The sequence below is a fragment of the Epinephelus lanceolatus genome, chromosome 7, assembly GCF_041903045.1.
Source record: "Epinephelus lanceolatus isolate andai-2023 chromosome 7, ASM4190304v1, whole genome shotgun sequence".
Lineage (NCBI taxonomy): Eukaryota > Metazoa > Chordata > Actinopteri > Perciformes > Serranidae > Epinephelus > Epinephelus lanceolatus.
The window spans coordinates 37,544,558-37,562,681 of record NC_135740.1 but is presented as its reverse complement, the minus strand read 5'-3'; the positions used below and the strand labels follow the sequence as shown (position 1 = coordinate 37,562,681).

The following is an 18,124-nucleotide window of genomic DNA, read 5'->3' as shown; positions in this document are numbered from 1 at the left end:
ATCAGCTGTAGAGATGTCTGCCTTCTCCCAAATATAATGGAACTAGATGGCACTTTGCTTGTGGTGCTCAAAGTACCAAAAATATATATTTAAAAAACTCAGCAGCAATGTATCTTTACAGAAATCATGACCTAGGAACTATTTTCTTTCTACCAGATTCCACTCAAGGAGGAGTGCATCTACTCATGGAAGAGAGGCTGGTGCTCATGACAGCGTGAGATGTAAACATTAATGGCGCCCCCCCTTGGCTGAGCTGTAAGTTTAGGTAGCTTAGTGGGTATAGGCATGGGCAGATTGTGAGTAAATGGGCCCCTGGGCATAGATATGCAAAGGGCCCCACCACCTCTCCTACACAGGAGGAAGACACAAAGATTTTTGGCTGGTTTTGTATCTCTTTGTAGTTGTTATGCATCTTTTGGTGGTTTTGTGTCTCCTTGAGGTAATTTTGTGTCGTATTGAAGTAATTTTATTAATTTTTTGTAGTCATTTTGTGTCTCTTTGTGGTTGTTTTGCCTGTTTTTGTATTATTTTGTATCTTGTTGCAAGTCCTTTGCATCTCTTGTAGCATTTTCATGTCTCGTTGTGGTCATTTTGAGTCTCTTCCTGCTCAGTTGGTATTAATTTGAGTGACATTTTGCACGTGAAGGCCAAAAGGGCCCCTGGTAGGCCCGTAAAGTAATTCATCCATGGTGCTAGGTGAGCTAGCAGTAGATACATGCATCTCTGCACTGTGATACGGTTGGTGGGGGTAGTTTGGTAGAATCAAAATAGTTCCTACGTGCACACAACAAGGTCTGTAGATTATTTTTGAGTAACCAGGTGACGATTACTGGAAAGAGACATTGCTGTCGAGTTTTTCAAATGGATTTATTTGGTGCTTTGAGCACCACAAGCTGAGTGCCATCTAGTTCCATTGCGTTGCAGAGAAGGCAGACATCTCTACGATCGATATCCCCAACAATCGCCAACTCACACCAAAAAAATAAAATGAATTAAAAAATGTAGACTGATAAACAGCACTATAAGTAAGAGGAAAAATATCTGGTCTGATTTGGGGGTGAACTGTCCCTTTAAAACGATATTATGAAGCATTTTGTGACACAGTGCTGAATTTTGTTTCTAATTTCACTGGTTTCAGCAGTTGTGGTCAGGTTATTCTGGAAAAAAAGGCCGTTCAAGTTTTTGTACTGAGCTCCAAAAATGTTCATCCACATTGATTTAATCTTGTGTTTGAGTGTTAAAAGTGTTTTTCTTCTATTGCAGAGGAAACTGTCTGCACAGTTATTTTAAGATTTACTTTGTATCAGTGCTCTCCTCCTCATAACACACTGTGCAGAACTGCTTTACTCATCATTATCTGGAAACGCTGACACTTTTCCTGGAAATTACTGGAAACGTGAAGCTGTTTGCAACATGTGGAATTGCATCTGGCAATTTGCTGCTGAAAGTGGGTGAAACACCTCATTGGCGCAGGCAGCAACGGAATAGTTAACATGCCGGGGAGTTTCCTCGGCTGGGAAGTTGTACTTTATGTATAGCACCTGTTGTGCCGTCAGTTGGCAGTCTCCAAAAAACCCAACCCCGGCCGCGCAGCGATATTTTATCTCAGTCTCCACCAAGTTATGAGTCAAGACCTCGCCAGACAACAGAACTCGTCTCGGTGTTGGGAATGGTCTCTGGGTACAGACTGTATCAGGTTGCTGGGCTCTCTCGCTGTCTCCGTGTGTGAGCTTTTGCTGTAATGCGTAAAGATCAGCGGGGATTTATTCAGACGGAGTCAAGAACGCACCGTGGACGCGCGCTTTAGCCAAAATGCATCTGCGCTTTCCTTACGATCTCGTACCATAGATGATATGCCTGCACACGGACACTTTTACAACTAACTCCAGGATTATAATCACTTAAAACTTTGTCCAACTCCAACTTTCCTCAGAACCAACAGGTGCGCACTTGCATTACGCAGAAGCGGCGAGGTCTGCAAGCTTTGGAGGAGGATTTGTCTTGATTTAGGGAGATATAAATTTCACTTTTTTTCCAGAAGGACTGATGAATAAGATTATGTGGATTCTACTCTGCCTGTATCCTCTCCAAATGTGTCCAAAGCAGCACTGGTGTCCTGTAAACGACGCATGTGTGTGGTGATACAAACCATCCCGTCTACAGCGCTTTGTGATCGCCAACCACCACTCATCCAAATGATCCTTCCATTAATATTCCTTCTTGCATCGCTTCTCCAACAATATGGCTCGGAAGCTGAATCAAGTCATGTCAGCAAATTTAACACTCCAAGCGTGAAGGAGCAAAACGGTGAGTTTCCATCGCTATTTGTAACATTCAGAAAAAGTTATTTAATTGAACATAAACTTCAGTATTTCTCACGCACATATAACGACATGCTTATTCTCACTGGGCTCGGAGCCATTCTTTTAAAAATGCACATCTTGCTTGAGTTTAAACTGCAATGAATGAGAGCGTTTCATTCAGTTTAAACAGCATTATCCAGGATAGGAAGTGCAAAATTACCTTTTGCCTTTAAAGTGTACCCGTGTATGTTTAAGGGGGAAAACCCTCCGAAATTTCAGGTCCCCCGGGGGAAGTTTTCCCTGTGATCATAAAAAAGGCTCCATTCATGCAGCAGTAGCTCCAGGCGATGTAATTTGCTCACCCCCAGAGCTGCACTGAGCTGCACTATCAAATTCACAGATCCAGTTCTGCCCATGTTTAATGTTAAAGTTGATGCTGTATCTGCTTTGAGTTGCATCAAGTAAAATAATTTCCCTCCGGTGATACTTCATGCCATCATGGGCAGTTTGTCCTTCTTTGTTGTTGTAGCGTGTGTTGGCGCGCGTGTGTGGGCGCGAGCGTGTGTAGTGGGGAGCCCAGGGCCATCATAAACAATAGATTTTGATTTTCCAAGGATGCACTAAGTAGATAAGTTAAGAACAACTTTTTGGTTGCTATCCTCCTCCAGGCACTTGTTTTTTTGTGTTTAAAACTCTTCAGACTGACCCATGCAATCATAGGTGTAGATTTCTGGGGGGATGCAGGAGACACGTACCCCTCAGTATTTACAACATGTGCATTTGTTCACTCCAAGAATAAAAATTAAAGTAGCAGAGGGCATTACAAAATTAAAGACATTTACACCATATGTTAATGCAGAAAGGGCACAAATTGGTGCATAAAATTCAGTTTTTGATGCTCATAAAACCCCCCTTTTCATATGTGCTTCCCCCAAATGTTGTAACAAAATCTACCCCCCTGCATCTTGCATACAAAAGACTATCAGAAAACTTTGTGAGTTCATGTCAGTATACTGATAATAACTTCATTTTGGACAAGATGTCCCACAACTTCTTTTCAGAAGTTTAGTGCATTGGATGGGTCCTCCTGATTAATTTAAGAAAGACAAAGGACGCTAAGCTTTAGGAGGATTTTCCAAAATGTTGAATCTGAAAAGTTCTTCCTGTAAAGCATGAGATAAAACAAGTGCAATCAATGGTCAAACTTTTGTATCAGACTGGCATATCAACAGAGATTTACACAAGAACACAAAGACACAACAGGACCTCACAGGGTCCAGTTCAAAGTAACAGCATGCCTGCACCCTGCAGATGTTGCACTGGTCAAACTTCATTCATTACTCAGCCCTCTAAAGCCAATGGCTTTGACTGGCCTTGTGTGAGGACATGCAGCGCTGACTTCACTACAGTAACAGTCAGGGCTGGGAAATCAGAGCCTCCCGCTGGGATCTCCAGGTTTAATCAGGACTGGCTGAGAAAGGAAAACAACAGTGAGGAGAGAGGGGAGGGAGGGGAGGTGGGGGTGAAGGAGGTGGATGAGGAGGGGCGGGAAGTGTCGGGTGGAAAGATGTTAAACTGTCAAAGAACTCTTTGAAACAGCGGTCACACATTGGCTGAGGGCAGAGCCGGCCAGGCCGTCTGTAACCTTTGACTGGAGTGTCTGAGCGCTCACCGTTCTGGCGCGCTTGATTGCTGATGCTCTGTGAGACAATTTGATATCGATCTGAGGGAGGGGAGGGAGCCAGACCTGTCTGGCATGTTTAGTAGTAGTTGCCAGGAGAGTTATGGTCCCCAGTCGTATTAAACTTGGCAAGCGGCGGCTGATGACTCCATAAGATATCAGAGGGGGCTGTCTCCCATTGAGGGCCAGTGCTGTGTGAAGTAACCATCTGTCACAATAAATGATTTGGACAAAAGTCTCAGAAACGCTAACAGAATGGGCATGAACTCTGAAATGTAAATTTTGTGTGTTGTGGTCATAAATAATGTGAACATTTCCTTCCTCCACCGCCGAGGGTTGTATTACAATAACATGTATTGCACATGTCATTTTCATGTGTTTGCCAAATGGCTATAAGGTTTCATGGGTATTAAGAAAAAACATTGCTAGAAATGACATCTGCAGTCGCACTACAAAAATGCTTTGTATGGTTTCAGAAATGAGGGTTTAAAGCAGAGGCATGTACCCATCCACCCCAGACACCACAGTCTCTGGTTGTGTTCGCAAGTTATCCTTTTCCCTCCCTTATAATCGTTTTACAGATGATGTTTTTTGCATTTTAGAATATCAGGCTCATTTTTCATAGCGAGTGGTTACAGGCTAATGCAGTCACAGCACTGCTTCCTATGAAACTATATTTATATACAACTACTTTGCATTGGCAAATGTGTTTTGCAAGAAACTTAAAGGGTGGCTCCACTGATTTTTGGTTTTTATGTCATTATGTAGCTTTTCAGCAGTGTTCCTGATTTATTCAAATCTGAAAATTCAAGTTTTGGTCAAAGTATGTTTGTTTTAGCCTCAAAATGCTATTTTCCCAAGTCCTTCTAAAACTTTTCCCCACTTGACTTGATGTAGGTCTCTGCTAGTTGTCGTTGCTACGTATAAACCCACATACTGCTGTGGTTGCCACTAATTTGTTTCTGATAGTTACACAAACAGACAAACTAAACAACTGAGTCAGTGGTAAACCAGCAACACCCTTGTGGTGTGAGCTAAAATTATATTTGATTTATACTTCATTGAATTGACAGCATACCTACGCCATATCCTGATGTGCACCTTCCCAGAAATGTGACTAGCCTACACATCGTGGCAACGCAGACCTTCTGTCTATTTTTTATAAGCTGAAACCTTTTCCCTCAGTGGAAATGAAGCTTTTATTGACTTTCACAGATAAGACACAATAAATTATGAAAACAATAAAGCCTCCACAAAATAGCATCTAAAATGTTGTGTGTGATTTATCCTGGCTTCATATGAGCAGAGGAAATCTCCGCTAGTCACTAGGCTAATTTATACAATGTAAAACACCATAGGCTTGTGCTAATAACGTTAGCATGTTATATTTGTTTGGAAAACGTGTTTAGTATAAGACAGATGTTTTGTCTGTGAACCTTGTGAGTTGTAATGGAGCCGAATAATGTAACGTTACCTTTGTTAAATGTCGCCATTGTCTCTGGCTTCATAGGAGTAGAGGAAATCTCCGCTAGCTGCTAGGCTAATTTATACAATGTAAAATGCTATAAGCTTGTGCTAATAACGTTAGCATGTTGTATTTGTGGAGAAAATGTGCCCAGATAAAGACAAGTGTTTGTCTGTGAATGCTGCGAGTTATAGTGAAGCTGATTTGTGTTCTTGTGTTTGAAATTGTCTCTATTAAGCCATGTTTGATGTGTGTTATCAGTGTGTTTTGAATCAACTTAACTTTACAGCACTTTACAGAAAACCCAAGTATGAAGTATAAATGCTAACAGCGTAGGCCATGTGAGAAGGCTACGGCGTAGGCTACGGCGTAGGCTCTGCATAGAGGTGACGCACAAGTATAAATACGACTTTACTGTTTCTGTCACGGAGCCTGGTGGCTTTGAAAATAGCGTAGACAACACAATAGACAGCAGGTTGTCAAACTGCCCCCAACTCATCCTAAGATATGCCTAGAAACAGCTATCATTGTGGTGGTTCTCCTTGTGACCCACCCTCTTTTTTAGGGTTTCATGAACCCACACAGATCTCCATTTCCCTGTGCCCAACAAACTATTTGCTGACAGCCTCTCACCCTCAGCCAGAGCTACAGCAAGTACCCTCTGCCTCAACATTTTAGGAACTACATACTAATTATTACTAATTACAGTGAAATAAATAGTAAATAAGAATAATAATAAATGGTAGATTGATTACATGGGAAGGTTCAGGTGAGGAGGTGATGGTGTGGTTGCCTGGCAACGATAAAAAGGCACAGGGGAGTTGACATTTGAAATACACAGAAAGAAATGTAAATGGACCCGCCTCATAATGACACATAGATTAGGTTTTAGGCTGGGTTCAGTATTAAAAAAGCCAAGTGTTTTGACTTTTTCAATATTTAACCAAATCCACAGTCTGTGTCTTAAGAGAGTGTTTTAGTTGCCTAGCAACATGTGATGCAGGACCTGATCCACAGACAGCATTATGTTTCTTCCAGGAGGCATTTGTAAACGCAGATTAATGGTATATAAATGTATTTCTTGGGAGATAGAGTTGTGATTTGTTACAGCATTTATAGTCTGTATTTAATAGAGTGGCATTTTTAGAGGAGGTTCAATCAATGTTGTTCTCCCGTCTAAGTAAATGGGCTCAGACATATCACAATAAAGCTGTGGCTGCACCTTGTCTTCAGGCTTATTAACTAACGGCCTATATAAGCTTGTTTCATTACACTGAGATGGCTTCTGCTCATGCCACAGTGTTTACAATGCCTTCTTCCATTAGGCTGTGATTTGCTGGCAGAGCCGACAGTTGTGTAACACTGCGCATCCAGCAGAAGATGCATCTTAGCTTCTCCAATCATGCAGGTCATCTCGGGGGCCGCCTCTTCATATCATATCTCTTAGTTAAGTGGTCTGGCTGCACTTTCCTGTAGAAGGCCACCGAGCCCACCTAGCCCACCCATGAGCAAAGGCCTGGGTGTTATTAGAAAAATCCAGCTACAATATTAGTAGGAGATGTGGATTACCTGCAGATATTCCCACATATCCCCCTGAGCACCACTGGAGGAAGGTATGCAACGCGCTAGACCTGCCAATGATCACAGAGGCTGCTGTTCCGCTAAAGATTATGAGATTAGGGGGCAGACTGGGGTCATAAGGGTCACAGGCCCATGGGGAGCATGTGCAGCTTTCTGTGTACACATACATGGAAGTTGAAGGTACAGAGGTGCTTTGTGCATTCATTAGATTATGATGCAGAAAAACACGCAGTTTATAGAGGGGACTTAAAAACAGGAAAGAGAGTGGGTGGCCTTTCAGGTGTAGTGTGAGGTGTACATCACCCATTCATTCATTCATTCATAGGTGGCTGAGAACAGTTGTTAATAGCACACTTAAAAAGGAGGGAAGTAGGAGGACTTATTTTGGTTACTTAGGGTCCCACTAGTAAAAGTCCCATTCATTTTTTTTACGTAGACAATGCTGTGACTGGCAGCTGAAGCACTTCTAAGGCTTGCGTAGGCATAAACTCTCCTGTTTGAACGATGATGATTAGCAAGTACATTACTATGTCGTCCTTTCATCAAATGTCAAAGGTACAAGCATTCTGTATATAAAAACTTAAGGGGAGAAGTCAACTACAGTTCCCAAGATGCATTTTGATGAGGACCATCTAATTACAGTGCTTAAAATTCTGTTGGGTGTACCATTAAGCTGAAGCTTATTACTCTGCTTTAGAAACCTGATAATGATTCTGATGATTCAGCTGCTTAAATTAATTTAGTTTTGGATTTTGGGTCAATTTCCGACGCTGTCAGTAATTATTGCAATGACAGAGCATTTTGAATTTCTTCCCCTTGGTTTGGAAATGGCACTTGAAGTTTGTGGGTATTATTCTATTTACAGCCATCTTTCACACCTAACTGATTAAAAAAAGAAACAAATTTGAAAGAATCAGAAATTCTCATGGCCATACACCAAATATGGGATCTAAAAGGGTTTCTTGTGAACAGCTGAGGTTCTTCCCAGAACCATTTGCTTCCTGAAGACCCCTTTTTTGAGAAAGAGTTCTTCTAGGGTTCTTTGTAAGAATCATTTTCATCCAAAGAACCCTTTTGGGAGACAGACTTCTTCAAGAATTGTTGAAAGCATTAGTTTTAAAAGATCTACCTCAAATATTCAAATGTTTACTCATGTTTGAAATGGTATTTTTTTTAAATGTAAATGCATCTGGAATCCTCTTAATCAATCCATGGTTTATACCTTTTCCTACTCCATTTTTCAAAGATATAAGATTTAATTTTGTTTTTTTGTTAGAATCTTTTAGAGTTTTTTGTTAGAATCTTTTAGAGTTTGTTTTGTCAGCCCTTTTTTTTCCAGTTGTAATTTTTGTTTTGTTTTTTATCTTTTTGTTTTGTTTGTTTTACATATTCAAAATAAATATCAGTCAATCAATCAATTAATCAAGTCATTTTATTCATGTTCTACTATAGCAAATCATGGTTGACATATTTACCATCATTTCATGTTATACAATAACACATGGTCTGCCAAAATTCTGTTGTTGTTGTTATTGTTGGGGTTTTTTTAGAGGTACCCATTACCTGGCATTTCACATTCACTTCTAATGTGGAACCAAATTTTGGTTCCCAATCCTACTGCACCAATACAATATTTAAGGCTGTAGTGGTACAGATTTCACAAAATCTCCACCCCCTAAAAACATGATTGTGAACTATGAGTGTTGTACTAGACCACATGAGCCCCGGCCTTACAGAAGCCTCATGAAGCCAGAGGCTGGTGTGCGTGGTTCCCCTGGCCCCAGTCTAATCTGTTTAGGTGAAACCCCTGGAATATAAAAAGGTTCTGGGCAGAACCCCTGGGTGGGTTCTTGTTACTACCCAATGTGCTGCATTAGCACATAAAGCAATCACCATCCGACACCGGCACGCCGTGAGGACAGAAACAGAGGGCTTATCAGAGTCGGAGCACCTGCCGCAGTAAGCAAACACGTCATCTGCGGTCATTTTGACTTGACCAGCAGACTTTACTACAAGCCAGTTGGCTGTAGAAACAGGCGACGTCCCTTACGTTCTAAAACCATCAGCCGAGCTCAGACCGGCCAGTTCACACAGCTGCAACTTTTCTCTGCAACGTTCTGAAACGGTTTTGTCTCCGTCTGAATCATTGGTCTGACCTGGGCTTATAGGAAGAACCCTTCTGAAAGGGTTTCAGGTAGATCCTTCATGCAAGGTTCTACCAGTAACCAAAAAGGTTTCTCCTATGGCGACAATCCAAAGAGACCCTATGTGGTTCTGGTTTGCACCTTTATTTCTAAGAGTGTAACATAAACCTGTTATTAATTTAGTCATGTTTCTGACACTTTTAGTTCTAATGTCTGAAACAAATCTTTTCTTACATACAAAGACGGACACCATTATGGTGCCTAAAATCATATATGCATGTAAAGTTAAGAAAAATGAAAATGTTCTCAGCCAATTGTAACCAAATCTGTCCTGACTAAACCGAACATTTTGATTTATATACTGTAGGTGTAAGTCTCTCCTACTGGCAGCTTCAAGTGTGGCCAGCTGGCATTCCAGTTTCCACTTTGTTATTTTAAGTGGTTTCCATAGTGCTTAACTCTGTGTTTTAATTTGAAATTACGATACGCCTCTTAAACCAGTGCAACAAAACTAGTCCGTCTTGGAATCTCCATTCATTCTTTAATACAGGTCAGATGTTTCCGGAGCCTGCTTCCCTGGGAAAGCCCGTTTCTAGTTAGAAGAGGCTGTACTATGATGGATAAGCTTGAATGAGTGAATGCAGCACTCTGCAGTTTATCATTGTAGTGGGCAGTGCAATAGCGGCCGGTATGCTTGGCTGAATTAAAACCATCAGAGGAAATGGACGGGTCGAATGTTCAGTGAACTCAGCCGGAAGCAAAGAGGGCAACAATTACACTGAGTATATCACCACTGTCAGATGAAAACTGCGTATATAAAAGAGTCAGGATGGTTGAGATGATTTCTTGTTTTCTCTGTGAAGCTTTGTACCTCTTGAACAAAGGATATTAACTGGCTGAAATGTGCTAAACACATCAGTTCTCATGTAAACATTCAGTTAAGGTAAGAAAAAGAAAATCCTCAAATCTGCAGTTGTGTGATTTTTCCACAAAGGTGGCAGCAGAAACCCCCCACCACTGAAAACAGACAGGTCTATGTCTACTGGCCGGAGGAGTTTTTCCCCTCAACATCTCACTCCAGAGAGGGGGACCCTGGATAACAGTGTCTATGTTTTCCCTGTCAGCACTATTTGAACGTAGAGTGCTGTATTTGGCAAGCAAAGCATGCCACCGCCTGCCTGCTGTTTGTCATTTCAGGCGGCGAGAGCACCGTCTCCCCCGCCTCCTCAAGCAGCCAAGGGAGTTTTCAAGCGATCTAGGTCACAGGTCTACTGGAGAAGAAATGTTCTCCACAGACACCAAAGCTGTCTGTGTCCGGCTGCGTTAGTGCTAGTAAAGTTTTCTTACAGCAGCTTACAGTCAGTTGACTAGTGATGATCTGAAGAAGTCAAAGGTTTGGTCTCTTAAAAGTAGATGAGTGGATTTGTCAGTGGACTTTCATATCTACATATGACACGATAGATATCCTCCTGCATCTATGCTGACCGCTTGTCACATGCATTGTGTCTTTTCAAAATACTCTTCTTTTTGCGGGACTTTCACAGTTTCTGCTCATTAGATGCATACAGTCTTTTTCAAAATAAACTGAAGCGTATATCTACTGGTTTCTTATGGTCCGCGAATTTCAAAGTGTCAAGCAGCTAGGAGAAGCCAACATTTCTGTGCAGTGTATAGTAGTGGCAGTAAATGTACAGTGAAGGTTACAGTTTGCCCATGAATAGACACTGCAGCACCTCAGTACCCAAGAAGTTTCCATGTCTTGCCTCCGAGTTGCTGGGTAAAATTGAAGGAAAAGAGAGTGCAGCACAGCCCTGCCTAGGTTGCAAACTATAGATAAATATATTTATTTGTTGGACTTCAGCTGAACATTGTCAATAAAATAGACTTCAAATCAAAAAAATGCTTCAGCTGATGCAGCCATGAGACGCAGCTGACACGCAAGCCTGCAGAGGTTCCAGGAGCCATTGGAAACAGCTGAAATGACAAAATGAGAGTGTATCTGTTGCACGAGACGTACAAGTGAAAAACACATCTGATACACTTGTGCTCAAGACATGGGGTTACACCTAAACTGAAGTGACATTGATGTTCCAGAACTGTCTTGGTCGCTGTCCACCTAGACAGTTGTCATCTATGGCATAGTCTATGTAATATGTCTGTAAAATTTGAGCAGGGTGTTTGCAAATCCACGTACTATTGGTTATATATTAAAGTTTCAGACCTACAAAAAAATACCATATAGAGGTATTGTTTTAGGCCCCGATAACACAGAAAGTATTTTGCAGGTTGCAAAAGTAAGGCACATCGCACTGCCTTTTTTTATTTGTTGAATGCCACTAGTAAAAGAAAAAAAATGCCTTTTTATTGTTGCCAGGCAACCACGCCATCACGTCCTTACACTAACCTTCCCATGTACCTTTTTTTCCCCAGTGATAAGTATCTAGCTCCTCAAATGTTGAGGCGGAGGGTGCTTGTTGTAGCTCTGGTTGAGGGTGAGAGACTGTCAGCAAATAGTTTGATGGGCACAGATAAACAGAGATCTGTGTGGGTACATGAGACCTTAAAAAAGATGGTGATCATGGGGAGTACCACCAGTTGGTCCATGAGCTTTGCCTACATGATGGCTGTTTCCAGGCATATTTTAGGATGACTCAGGGGCAGTTTGACAACCTGCTGTCTATCGTTGGTCCGTATAGCTCTGGGTATCCAGCACCCGCTACCACCAGTTTCTCCTCCATTGTTTACCAACTGTAAACTTGTTGTCATGACCACCACAGAAGGCCCACCTCTCAAATCATCCGATTGGACAATGGGAAAAAAAGATGGCGAAAAAAGAGATGATGTGGGGTGTTTGCCACTCTGAATTGAAGTTTTTCTACTCCAGGAGTTCAGAGCGCTCTGAAAAAAAAGCCAGGTGCCTAGAGTGCAGAAATATGAGGTGCGTCATTACGCATAAAACGCTTCATTCTCATTAAAAACAAGCTGCTAAAACACGTTCTGTGTCATCAGGGCCTTAGAGTACTGAAGTTAGTATGGCATGTCAGACCCAGCCTCAGTTAAACCTTTGTAGAACTGTATCAGTAGTGGTTGCTACTAGCAACACAATGTCTAACTAAAGCCAACTGCTAGTGACTAAACTTTATTTTGGGTAAATGCAGTTTATACTATGAAGTACACCCTTATCTCATTATTAGCTACTATCGGAGTGTCCTTAAGCAAGGTACTTAACCCCAAGCTACTGGTTGGCCAGTATCAGAAGTTCATTGGGTGTATTTGCAGCTCCCAGGTGTGTCTGAAACAGTCTGAATAGAAATCAGGGTGTTGGTGAGGAAACACAGTCATGCTTAGCAAACATTGGATAAATAGTGTCTTTAAATACTATCTTTGATGCAGCATAGAGTTTCTCCTCTTTCAGTTTCTTATCAGTTCAGCTCTGGAGTGGTCTCATTGTCCTGCCAATATTGGCTGCCCTACAAAAGGAAACCCACTTTCTGAAATATTACCAGTTTGCAGATAAGGACTGTCAGCGGGTCACACCATCAGCTTGGCAATATCGTTTCAAATGTTTGGCTTTGTCAAGGTTTCATTGCACATGCTGAAAGCCACCTTTTCATTGACAGTTGTAAAGATTTGATATTACCACTTTCTCCACAAGCAACATAAATACAGATAACATTTCTATCATGTTTCCTTTCCTTATCTATTGGATGAAATTACTTGGATCGAAAAGCAATTTAGCTTGCTTAGCGGAAGGACTTGGTGAATGTTATCAGCTGTTTCTGCACAATGACTCAAGTAGCTGGTCTGACCAGCTGGCACCGAGCAAAGCAGCTCCACATGAGGCAGGCTGAATAAAACAAGGCAAAAAGAAAATGAGCAATTGTAAGTCAAGTGCATGCCTCTGAGACTCCCAGAGCAGAAAAATGTACAGTTTATAAATTTAGACTTCTAAACACGTTACTGTTAATAGTCCCAAAGCTAACATTGATTCTGACAGGCAGAGGGAAGAGTCTGCCTGGTGCAGTCTAAACATGAAGGTTGGAGTATATCTGCCTGAAGTCAAGATTACTTGTCAGAGCAAATACCTGTCATTCACTGCGAGTTAGCATTGTTTCCTCAGCACCCTTAGTTTTTTTGATTGGGCCGATTGTTCTCCTGACCTACTGTTTTACTGCCCTCTCTGACATGGTGCTGGAGGTCAACAACACGTCTACAAAGGAGTGTGCTTACTTTTTTAGCAGCTCTCAAGGTCGTGAAACTTAACTCAGAACAGATCAGGAATGCTTCTACTCAAAAACAGGGCGAACTTAACCCAGTCAACGTATCCCTCAAAAACATTCAGCATAACATATCACATTCCCATGGTTGTGTTTGGCCTTAATTAGTCTTCAAAAAAGGTTGTATGAAAATGTATTCATTGATTTTTACTGCTAATGGGTGAACAGATTGTAACATAGTTTAAAATCTGGAAACCTTCTCTGACTTTCTCAGTTTATTATCAGCCTGCGTGATTTCTAAAGGACTGAAAGGACGATGCCTCTCTTCAGCTCCTCTATCATACCAACAGCCACACTAGCTTACATTAGCTTAGAAATGGAGTCCGCTAATGTCAGCCAACAACTGGCGTCCACCACAGCAAAGTGTCCACATGCTGTGTTTCTCCTATTTTTCAGTGGTGGCACAAGGGCGCATTTTCAGTTAGCGCCCTATGGGTTAAATAAGAAACAGGAAGATTACTGATAGTATTCTTAATATGATTGTAATTTAATTCCCAGCAGTCTATCAACATGATTCCTGTAAATGGTCTGCACTTGCAAAGCGCTTTTCTAGTCTTCTCATTCACCCATTCACACACAGTCACACACTGGTGGGCAAGGCTACCATACAAGGTGCCACCTGCTACTCAGTAACCATTCACACACACTCACACACCAATGGAACAACCATCAAGAGAAATTTGGGGTTCAGTATCTTGCCCAAGGATACTTCGACATGGTGACTGGAGGAGCCATGGATCAAACCACAGTTCTTCAGATTAATGGACAACCCGCTCTACCTCTAAGCCACAGTTGTCCACCGTCACCTGCCATCTGTCAATCACGTTCATTGTCACGTAGCCTATGTCACATCACTGTTTGGCTGATGCCCAGGTGCTCAGCAACACGATGCCGACTGCAGTCCATTTAGGCCCCGTGTCCACTGAAGCATTTTTTCCAGGTAAAAATGCCTGGGCACTCCTTAGCAAATACCCTGCTGGGAGTGTTTGAGTACTTTGAAGGCGCTACTTTTTTCAGCTGGTCACGTCTGGTTGTTCTGATATGGAATACTTGCGGGAATAAACATGTCGGCACAAGGAAGAGTACTTGCTTTGGACGGTCTGTGTGGGTGCATGAGAGGAAACATAACATATATATATATATATATATATATATATATATACAGTATATTAATAGATTCCTCCTCTTTTTTTGTTGTTGTTCAGCACCTGCACATGTAAGATGTACATGTATTTGCCTCTCTTCCACTGCGGTTGAATAGCTGAAGTGACCCTGACGAGCACAACATCCACTTTCGGTTCTCAGAAAAAAACAAACAAACAAAAAAACAGCCAACTGGCAGTGCTCAGTGCAAAATTCACACGCAGTGCCTAATTGCAAAGTATTACAAAAATATGCCAGCCTCAAAGACAGAACGTGTTGGTGGAAACAGCCCCCTCACAGCCACTCATTAGGATTCTCTGAAAGTTATCCCACATACTGAACCTTTAAAGGGTACATCAGGATTTGAGGAACATAACAGTAATTTATGTGCATTTTGCATTGAAATCTGAGCATGTCAAGTCAAGCAAATGTATTTTTCCTTAAGCTATGTAATATAAAAACTCTGGAAAAAAAAGAGGAGCTCTGAAAGATTGTTTGATCTACTGTAAAAGCTGGCAAGAATGATTATCATTCTTGTTGTTACAAAACTGATTCCCTCTAAAACAGAGGCTTCCATTGATAAAGAATTTGGATCAACTTAAAGCTGTGAGGGTTTGAAACTTGGCCAGTGCCGCACTGTTTTCATACAGACCTCAGTCGTCCTGTGAGGATTGGTTGTCTTATGGAAACTGGAATTCCACTGGACTAAAAAATCTTGGCAGCGGGATGAGTTGACCTTGGGTTATCTTCTCTGGAGGGCATGTCTGCATAACTTGGCAGATGTCATCACCTCCTATCAGAAAGGCATTTCAAAGTGTCCTGTGATGACTCTACTCTTTAATTCAGCGGGCTTCTTGGGCATCACCTTGCAGCTGACTGACAGGGAGCTTGACCCAGATCAAGTGCTGAAGAATCCCACAGCTGTGTCTTTTATGACAGAGTAACAGTTTCATGGTAACACTTTAAAAGGAGGTAGAGTTTCTGCAAGCACTATGGTCTATTCTCAATACTGCTGTGTTAATGAACCAGTGTCTAATGGCCACTTTCTTAATGAATCATGCCCGATAAGCTCTTTATCAGGGGGTAAATGAAACGTAACCAACAACCAACCATTAAGTAGGTTACTGTGCGCATATTAGTCACTATTTGTGCTCCATTCTGTTCCTGTTTGTGAAAAATAGCTACCTTTTAACTTGTAATATGCCATTAGTTCCTGAATGACTCCTCCAATAACTGAGCAGGTTAATAATTAAAGAAATAAAATGTTCCAGACATTCATTCGCTCATTGGATAATTCCACAGAATCATTGTAGACAATGTAGCCACACTGCTTGACAGCAAAAAGTTCACTGTCTCAAAGGTCATAGTGTGCAAACCCATCACTGTAGCACACACAAACTCAACTGGTCTCACTTTACTTTGTCTCCCTTCCTCTTCATTATGATACAAAGGCTTCCTCATGTGTGAAACTGAGCTACTAGATTCATCCGATGCAGCAGAGACATTTCACGGTTATCAAGCACCATCATTAATGATGCTAATTTTAGAAAGCAGCAATAAGAGTCTCTGATGCTTGAGAACCTCATACAGTGTAGAACGCATTGGACACCTCAGTGCAGATATTATACACCTTTCTTGTTTGAGCAGTTGAAAAGAGAACAAAATGAAGATGTAATTGCAGTAACAGCTTTTTATTGACTTTAAAACATTATTGTGCTGCACTTACAGAATGCATTAGGGTACATTTAATGCATAAAGCCGGGACACAAGGACAACATACAGTTTTGAACACCAATCTCCTGTGCAAAAGTCCTCGGGGAAAACCTGATGTTTTGTGTCCCATCCACTCCACCAACCTGCCTCCTTAAAGGGCCACTTCCTTCTTTACTACCATGTGATTGCAGGCTTCCTAAATATGTGGGATATACACAAACAAGTGGCTCATGATTACGAAGGAAATGTAATGAAATCATCATCAGTACAAAAACCCAGTGTGGGTGTAACCATAGAGTCAGGATCAGACCCAACATGCAAGTTTGTAAAGGTATGTTTTCAGATGGGATCTGAAGGTGCAGAGAGAGTCAATATTGCCAATGTCCTGTGGGAGAGAGATCTAAAGCCAGGGGTGCAGAACAGCTGAAGGCTCTAGACCCTATGGTAGTCGAGCAGGCAGCAGTGAAGTGAGTTGAATGTTTATGGAGGAATCTGAGAGGGTGTATAGATGTGAAGGAGTTCAGAAAGATACAAAGGGACTGGGTTATGAAGGGCTTTAAGGTGAGAAGCAGAATCTTGAGATCAATATGATATTTAACGGAGAGTCAGCGAAGCTGCTCAAGAACATCTCCACCATTTGCAGCTATTGCTTCATAAATTGCTCAGTAGTGATATGAATCGCCAAGTTTTTCTTGCATATTTTCGTAGGACCAAATGCAGACACTTGGACTTCTCTTGATGTTGGCCAGTTATTCAATTCAATTCAATTTTATTTATAAAGCCCAATATCACAAATCACAATTTGCCTCACAGGGCTTTACAGCATACGACATCCCTCTGTCCTTAAGACCCTCACAGCGGATAAGGAAAAACTCCCCAAAAAAAACCCCTTTAACGGGGAAAAAAAAAACGGTAGAAACCTCAGGAAGAGCAACTGAGGAGGGATCCCTCTTCCAGGACGGACAGACGTGCAATAGATGTCGTACAGAACAGATCAGCATAATAAATTAACAGTAATCCATATGACACAATGAGACAGAGAGAGAGAGAGAGAGAGAGAGAGAGAGAGAGATGCAGGTAATGACAGTAGCTTACAACAACATTAATGAAAGTAATAATATTATAGTTATAGTTCTGGCTACTGTGGTACAATATGTTGAAAGTATGTATTAGTATCAGACAGTATACTTGTGTGACAATAGTCATATGTGTATAATAACAGTAGAAGTATGACTAATGACTAATGATGGCAGCAGCAGCAGGAGGCATCTGGCAGGACCACGGCAGCAGCACAACCACACACGTCACACTGTCCAGGCACCGCTGCAGTATGAGTTATTCTGAGAGACAGTGGAGCACAAAGGCTCCGGAGAAGAAGCCGAGTTAGTGACATCCAGAATGGCCGAGTTAGCAAGATGCAGTAATAGGATGAGAGTGAGAGAGAGAGAGAGAGAGAGAGAGAGTTATGTATACTCTAGCATCCCCTGCAATCCAAATCCTGTCAATAACTATTACAGGCTGTTCTAATGCAATGTTCATACAGCTGCGATCATGTAACCAGGCTGGGGTGGTGGATGGGTTGCAAACAGACAACTTTCTCCCAGGAGATTGGTGTTTGGAAATGTGTGAGACCAAGTGAGTTATTTTAAGGTACCTCATCACCATGTTTCTTTGACTAAACCTGACCTACGTAACTTTACTTTAAGTATGTATCTTTACATCAAGTATCCAACTTTATGTTACCTACATAATAGTCTCGTCACCAGACAATCAGAGATTTCCGCCTTCTGATAGTCTGGGGACACTCCTTTCAAAAG

General features: G+C 41.6%; 1 protein-coding gene across 2 annotated transcripts in view; it reads left to right on the top strand.

Annotated features, from left to right (window-relative positions):
* The first annotated feature begins 1,469 nt into the window (after positions 1-1,469).
* pdgfc (platelet derived growth factor c) overlaps positions 1,470-18,124 on the top strand; it is an 83,531-nt gene continuing 66,876 nt past the window's right edge. The window contains exon 1 of one of the 2 annotated variants that reach the window (XM_033632572.2): positions 1,470-2,307. In XM_033632572.2, coding sequence (XP_033488463.1) covers positions 2,130-2,307 — 178 coding nt within the window. In that variant the 5' untranslated portion in view covers positions 1,470-2,129. The remainder of the gene's footprint in view (positions 2,308-18,124) is intronic. The other variant, XM_033632573.2, reaches the window with a different exon arrangement.